This window comes from Lipotes vexillifer, unplaced genomic scaffold (genome assembly GCF_000442215.2).
Source record: "Lipotes vexillifer unplaced genomic scaffold, Lipotes_vexillifer_v1.1 scaffold440, whole genome shotgun sequence".
In the NCBI taxonomy this organism is placed as follows: Eukaryota; Metazoa; Chordata; class Mammalia; order Artiodactyla; family Lipotidae; genus Lipotes; species Lipotes vexillifer.
Window position 1 is genome coordinate 1,720,976 of NW_006778543.1, and position 8,255 is coordinate 1,729,230.

Sequence of the window (8,255 nt, forward strand, 5' to 3'; positions counted from 1 at the left end):
GACTTGATGCAAGGCAATGGAGCAGACTGAAGCCACATAGTCCATAACCAGAATTAATGGACCAGAGAAATAATTCAGGCAGCTAAGCACTCTGGAGAACTTTGCAGACCAAAGCGGCCTAACTTTTTCCCTATCATGCAGGTTTCGCCTAAGTTCTTACAGCTAAACTCATGAGCCCTTGGTTGTATCAAAAAAGAAGTTCTAAAAGATGACATCTGTCATAAACAGTTTTGTGTATTCAACATTCTTCTAAAAACTTCTTTGGGAGAAAAGGGTCATATTTTTGGATGTATAAAATCCGGGAGAACTGAGTGATACGCAACCATGAAGAGCCTGGACTTTGCAGCCAGACTGCAGAGGTCTAAATCCCAGCTTTCCTACTTGCTAGGTACATGACCCTGGGTGTTCTTAAGGTCTCTGTTTTGGTTCCCTCGTCCTTAAAATGCAACAATAATATCTATTCCATAGAGTTGTCACGATGACGATTAAATGAGTTAATATTTGAAAAAATGCTTAGAACACTGCCTGGCATATATTATACCTATATAAATGCTTTTTAAATAAAATAGAGTAAATTTAAACTTCCTTTATAATATTACCTCCAAAGACTCACCTCCTGAACCTTCACCAAAGAAAAAAGATTTACTGGCATTTCCTGAGAGACTGTCTTTTACACAGAAATGTTTAAAGCAGAACTCTTATATATTATGAGTCTAGAAGCTCCAAATCTGTCAAGTTTATATCAAACCTTTAACTGAATTTCAAAGTAAATTGTATAAAAAATAGATGACCCCAAAAGATTACCAAATGAATACTTTATTAGAGTCATAACACTTATAAAATAAATTTCTTTTCATCATGGAGTTACCAGATTTTAAAACCAACCAACGCTTCCTCATTTTTACAGCTAAGATATATAAAGAAATTCTCAAATGCCATAATTTTTGTTCAAGTGCTTTGTCAGTCAACTCACAAATCTAGATCGTGATTAATTTACTATTCTAAGTATTCACAGTTAGATGAGTTTATGCTTGGTTCTTAATGTTCTAGAAGCAATCCATTTACAAAAGTGTCACCAGAGCAGTTTCATGAAATCGTTTAATTTAATGCCACCAAGCATGGACCTGTTATACCTTGGAAACAAAAATACAATCTCACAGCTAAATCTAGCAGACTAACTTTTAACAATTCTAGCCGGAATGGACAATATATCCTTATGGCACATATATGACTCTGTAATATACAATTCATAATTCAGGGTTAAGAGTGTGGCATGGAGCTAGAAAAACCAGGGAAGTTGGATATTATAGAAAAGCTATGACATCAGTATAAAGTCACAAGACTGATATCCTCTTGCCACATAGTAAATATACCTTTTATCTCTGTAGTTACATCACAAACCAAACCCTAATCAGATTCTTCTTTCTAAGGGATTATCACATAAACAGGATTTGATCATTGAGCATTGATTATGCTACTCATTCAGGGTTGTTCTATGTTCCATGAAATCTAACAGTCCAGCTTATACATGGCACTTGTAGTGGATGATTTAGCCGAAAAGCAAAGGGTTGAAAGTATAAAATATTCAAAAGCCCTCTTTTCCCAGAGGTAGCCCTCTTGAGGCAAGAGATAAGTATCTTGTTTGGACGGGTGGTGTGAGCTGGGGGCCTAACTCTAACTTGCTCTCCCCTTCAAGCCATTTTGGCATGTTACCACGACCAGGGTCTCTGAGGAGGGTTAAAATACTTTTCTGTGCTATTCATATTCAATAGATGTCAGGACTGTTCTCTAAACATGTGAGGATCTACAACTTTAAGTTATATTTCGGACTCTATTCAAATTTAACTCAGAGTCATGTAAAAGAATCAGAAGTAAAATGTTCACCCTTTGGAGAGCTCTACTGGGTAAAGCCTCACATATCCACACATAAATATCTGTATATTCATGCACAGGGTAAACAGCTGTATTTGAAGCATAAATAAACCCACAGTAAGACATCAGGAGCTAGATACCAGTTCCAGGAGTGGTTAGTGGTCTCTGGGGCTCTCATTTTAAGGATGCCAGATGAGCATTTTGCTCAGTTGTTAGGAAACACTTAGGTGGATTAAGCAACTAGGGTTCACCTCATAAATTACTTTTTCCTGTACCCAAGACTCTGCCTGAATTAGCTTGAGAAACTATAGCCCCTTCAAGGGTAAGTATTTGACCATTAACCTAAAGGCAATGTAATTACTGCATGAGACTAAATACTATGTGGCTTCTCTAATTCGCTTTACACCTTTCAGGATCAGTTCAATAAAATACAGAACCCATAACCAAGGTTTTACACCAGAGGTCCACAAACGATAGCCTGCAGCCCACAGGCCAAATCCAGCCTGCTGCCGGTTTCTGTAAATAAAAATTTATTGGAACACAGCTACACTCACTCGTTTACTTACTGTCTATGGCTGCTTTCATGTAGTAACAGCAGAGGTGAGTAGTTGTGACAGAGACTGAATGGCCCACAAAGCCTAAAATATTTACTATCTGGACCTTTGAAGAGTGTCGATCTCTCTTTTACACTGACACACAGAGTTCAGTGGGAAGTTTATTTGAAATGTGTTTTTCTTCAGGAGTTTTAGTTACCAATTAAAATTAAGGTTCAGGTGACTCAGTAACTAAACACAAGAGATACCCCTTTTTTCATGAACAATATCTGTGTATTTTATGGATGTAAAGGGAAATTTTCTTTAAAATAAGAAAAAAAAAAGAGAAAGAGACAGACGTAAAACTAAAGGCTATTTCTCTGTTTAACATCATACTAAAATTAAAATTCCATCCATGAAATGAACCAAAACTTATACTTAGATTCTCTCCATATACTAAACAAATTACTTTGGGGATGTTGTTATATCTGGACAAAATGGTATCCAAATTGATGAGACATAAAAAGTACACAAATGAAACTTAACACACAGGCAGTGAGTTTGTAAGGGGTGTTACGGTCGCCATCGTCGTAAAGCCAGACCCAAACTGCAACCGTAACAAGCTGTCGTCACAAAGGCAAAAATCTAAGAAAAAAGAAACAACAATTCACATCAGATTCATAACCCTGACTTTAAGAAAACATTCGTCCAAAGGAGCAACTGTCTGAAGACTGACCAGTCTACTTAAAGACACTTCAACGCTAATGAAAATCATTTATATTCCTCTCTTTTCTTGATGATTTTATCCCCTCACACCATTAACCTTTCTTTTAAACGGTCTGGCCCCTAATAATTTTCTCATTTGTGGACAGCCTTAGGTTGAGCCTTTTTTCACGTACTGGACTCACTTGTTAAGCAGTGGTGAAACCCCTAACATGGTACATATTCCAAACTTCACGATGAGATGTCTATTTGCACAATGATCTCACAGCCAAGCAAAGTGCAGCTATCAGGACTTGAGGATGTAGCAAATCATTTCTGTGACAATGGAAAGTGACCTTAGAGCTGAAGAGAGAAAACCCACAGAAATGAATCATCAGATTGGCGTGGGAGATAGTCCTCAAGTCTGTACTTAGCTCTGAATCACTGTTCTTTGTATTCAACAAGGATTTCTTTAGCACCAACTATGTATACATCAGTACATTTGGTACATATAAACAGATAATAGGTATTGTTCTCACCCTTTTGGGGTTTATGATTCATAGAAAACTACCAAAGCAGTTAAATATGTTAAAACATTATATGTAGTACAGGAATCCTTTACAAGGAAACCAGAGCTCTGAGAAGGAATATCAGATCCACCTACAGAACATTCTTACAGCATAATTACCATTCTGCTATTTTCCCCACCCTTCTTCTGCTGGTTGTCTCTCTGATACATCTCTGATCTAAGCATTTTCTGTTGAATGAGAATGACCACTTTATCTTAAAGTACAAATGTGAATGTTTAATTAGAACAAGAAATCACAACAACCATGAATTCTGAAAAGCTGACAAATGTCACAAATATTCCCAAATCTAAAACAACAATATTCTTGTTTTATTACCTGCCTGATACACCTTATTTTTGGAAACCCACTTTCTTTGATATCCTTTTCACAAGACAGTGTGCTCTTCATAAGACAACGGCATTAGAGAGATTTTGTAATCTTGGAGAAAGTCGAGTATTTCCTCTTCCATGGTTGATAAAAATTTGCTTTATTTCAATAACTTAGAAAAGCTTATTTCAGTTTTATACCGTATTTGTAATGACATGCAAACTGTAGGTTTGTCAAATTTGGGAAACCCTCTAATCACATTTCATACACGACTGATAAAATTTCAGGACATTTCAAAATTTCTTGAGCAACGATACTCTTTTTTTTTTTTTTGAAAGACACCAATTGTACTTGAACATTTGTTACTTTTTTTTTAAAATTTATTTATTTTTGGCTCTGTTGGGTCTTCGTTTCTGTGCGAGGGCTTTCTCTAGTTGCGGCGAGCGGGGGCCACTCTTCATCGCGGCGCGCGGGCCTCTCACTATCGCGGCCTCTCTTGTTGCGGAGCACAGGCTCCAGACGCGCAGGCTCAGTGGTTGTGGCTCACGGGCCTAGTTGCTCCGCGGCACGTGGGATCTTCCCAGACCAGGGCTCGAACCCGTGTCCCCTGCATTAGCAGGCAGATTCTCAACCACTGCGCCACCAGGGAAGCCCAGCAACGATACTCTTAAATGATAAGTCTCAAAGTGTAAATCTTAACTACACTGTGAGTTGCTCACATGTAGTTACAATTGTCCTCCATGTCTTCTTTGCAGTGGCAGATTATGAATTTATGTTATCCTCATTGATATCAGAATCCCGGGGGGCTGCATACACGTGGCTCCCCCCAGTTCTGTTTATAGTACTGCTCTTGTTTGTGCCTTATAAGCACAGGAATTCTGATAAATTCTGCCTCTAATGACTCCCATCAAAAAAAGAAAAAGAAAGCCTGGTGCATTTTTAATTATATGTTGAGTATACACCTGAAAGGAGAGAGTTTCTGTTTTGACTAGGAATTCGCTTATGCTTTTGTTCATCCGATGATCTGATCAGCGAGGTTGTTCCCCTGTTGTGAGTCAGCTCAGGTGATTTCACTCACCCACCCTGGGCTGCCTGGCCCCTGCATGAATGACCACTTTTGATACCTCTTACTAGGGAAAAGGAGTTTTCCTCTCTCTAAGGTATATTGAAATAAAAAGAAAAGTGAGGGACTCAATGGAATGTCACAAATGAATGGCTCATGCATTTAGTTTCTGTCATTAAAACTCAGAAACTAAAGATTGACTTCTACTGGAGTGTATGGATGAAATGGGGATTAATGTAGAACTTGAAGCGTGTAGAGGTTTACTAGGGCAGCTTCACTTAGAGAGAGAAAGGGAAGGACAGATCTCCCTATCCATGTCTGAAGTTACACCAGGTAGAAAGCACAATTAGTTCTTTTCACAAAGTAGACTTTGTGGTGCAAGGTCAACTACTACCGCTGACAGGTATGATCTTACATGAATGTCAGCCTCCTGGTGCTTCAGTTTCATCATCCACAGCACTGGGGTAACAGCTTGGCTCATAAAGCTATCGTACAGATAAACAGCTATTATATGTCTAATGCTGATGGTTATTATTAAAGAAAACTATTGTTGCCGAAGGACCTTCTTGGAGACCTTGACAGGGGAGGGGAAGCGCTGGTAAACTGTATTCATCAAACACTTACTGTGGCTGCCACGTTGATGTTATACTGGTTTTCGTTCAAGAGCGGCTGCACAGCCATGGTTCGATTGCAGTGTAGATCGTGCAGCGATGTGGCAGCTGCTTCCAGCAAAAAGGCTCCAAAGTAGAAGACGAACACTGTAAAATGGTAAGCGAGATCCTGAAAGAGGGTGGAAAAGGGAGACAGCGACAATGAAAAAGAAGAGATTTTTCTTCCGTTCCTTATTGCAAATGAAGTTTACGTTCAGGAAAATTAGAACATTTCAACAGTCTTTAACTGCATTTGCCATTTCTTTTGGCTCCCTCAGCAATGTCAAGCTGTTAGGATCCCGGTGAAAATCAACTGACCCGTGGTAACTGGCCCAGTGGCAAACCTTCAGATCCACTGAATTTTAGAATAAAATATATAATTTCAGTTTCGATTAAGGTACCATAGAATTCCTATCCTTAAAATTCAAGTAAAATAGCATTTAAATTACATCTTGTTAGGGTTATCATATAAATCTATTTTATTATTGTATATTATATAGTTATATAATTATATACACATTCTATAATCATTTTATTTTTGAGCAATTATTATTTTTATCCATTAGATTGTCATCCCATACACTATGGGCCTATGAAATCACTGAATTCAATACCCTATCTCCAGATATTCTAAAAAACAAAACAAACATATACCTCTACAAAAAAGCAGAGGAAATTTTCATACAAAACTCAGTTGTGATTAAGTTATTTATCTCTCGCTGCATTGATGTGACACACAACTCTTAAAATTCACATCGTCTTAGGTGAGTTAATATACCATCAACACACTGCTGTGTATTTTTGTTAACAGTTCCTACAGCAGGTACTTACCATTTATTATTATACACCTTACAATCACCATTTGTTATTTCCATTTGAAGTTTCCATCTTAAAGGGAACGGGAAACGTTTGGTGACATGGCCTGCGACTCTTGGTATGATATGCTTTCTTCACCAGCCTCACCTGATGCCACCCTCTTTCCTCTTTGAACATCAGTCACTCTGGTCTCATCTTGGTCCCTAGGAATCACTCTATACCTCAGGGTTGCTACTCTTTACACATGGCAGCGTCTCTGACCGGAAAGAGCCTTCCCACAACCAATTACTTGCGCCTGTTCCCCAGCCCTCCACACCATCCCCCCCAATAATACCACCTTTCTACTCCTGCTTAATTTTGCCTCCTTCCTCCTTTACAGGAGTATCATACAGGATCTCACAAAACAGACACTCATTCTGAGTATGGATTTGCTTTTCTTCCCTGCAGAACCTCAGCCTCCAAGACTATCCAGGGACTTACAGAATGCCTGATTTATAGGCATCTACTCAACACAGCATCTGACCAAGGGACCAACTTCTCAGCAGAGGAGTGGGAATGGGCCCACGACCATGAGTTGTCTTGAATGCTGCACCATCTAGAACTCGCTGGCCTGAGAGCACGACAGGATGGCTGCCTGAAGGCACATCTGGAGGCACTACCCTGTGAGGATGTGTGGCCATCTTTCGGGATGCTATAGACACAGTGAAAAAGAGTTTTAACTGGAAGAGTGAGAACCAAGGGGGAAAGGAGTTTCTTCTCTTACCGTCATCACTCACACTTAACTGATGAAAGACTGTGACTGCTGTCCCCACAACTCTGGGCTCTGCATGATCAGAGGTCCTGGGCCCCAGGGCATGTACTCTTGCTAGAGGATATAGCAGGCATCCCATTGCACTATGAGCTATGGCTGCTGCCTGTGTACTTTGGATTCTTTGTGCTCAGGGATCAAAAGGCAAGAGGAGGAATCACCATCTTGACGAGAGAAGGTAGGGTTGCTGACACACAGGAGGGAAGGAAGGTGTCTATGTGGAACTTGGGTGATCTACTTGGGGCCCTGTTAGAACTCTCTTGCCCAACTGTGACTAAAATGGAGAACTGCAGCAATATTGGCCTGAAAGGATAAAGTTACCAGGGAGGGTTTGCATTCCACCACCAGGTAAACCTCGGAGACCAGCAGACATGAGTGCTGAACAAGGGGAGTTTAAAATGGTCAGTGGAGGGGGGAGGTGACCAAGACGAGCTGTGGCTCTGAGACCAACTCCAGTCAGAGGGGCTGCAGTTTGCCCCTCTAGCCTCTCTCTTTTAAGTTCTGCTTCAGGAAGAGAGGCACACTGGAACCCCGGAGGAGCGGGGCCCCAAACACAGATGGAGAAGTGGAACCACATGGTGCAAGAAGAGGTCTGGAGCACCCACGGCACGCACTGCACACGTGTCCCTTCCAGAAAGAACCTGATGTTCTGCTGTGAGGAGCATAGTTAGCTGACAGCTTTGGCTTCAGTGGATTTGAGATCTGCTGCTGTGTGTGAACTAAGGTCACATTCTTCCTGGGCCGCCCTCAGCCAATGATGGCCCAGAGCAGATACTGGTGCCTGGCCACTTTCCCCCAACACAAGAGTCTTAAAAGGAAGGCTGTGCTCTGGAGCTTCTCACTAAGTTGGACAAGACTTTATCACTCTCTAAGACTTTTCTGCTTTATCCTACATCCTCCCTCTTTTTTTTTTTT

General features: G+C 40.4%; 1 protein-coding gene across 1 annotated transcript in view; it reads right to left on the reverse strand.

Moving 5' to 3' along the window:
* Window positions 1–2,978: 2,978 nt before the first annotated feature.
* Window positions 2,979–8,255, reverse strand: part of MAL2 (mal, T cell differentiation protein 2) — a 24,170-nt gene continuing 18,893 nt past the window's right edge. The window contains exons 3-4 of the mRNA XM_007451674.1: window positions 5,691–5,846; window positions 2,979–3,050 (exon numbers count right to left, since the gene is read on the reverse strand). Coding sequence (XP_007451736.1) covers window positions 2,979–3,050; window positions 5,691–5,846 — 228 coding nt within the window. The remainder of the gene's footprint in view (window positions 3,051–5,690; window positions 5,847–8,255) is intronic.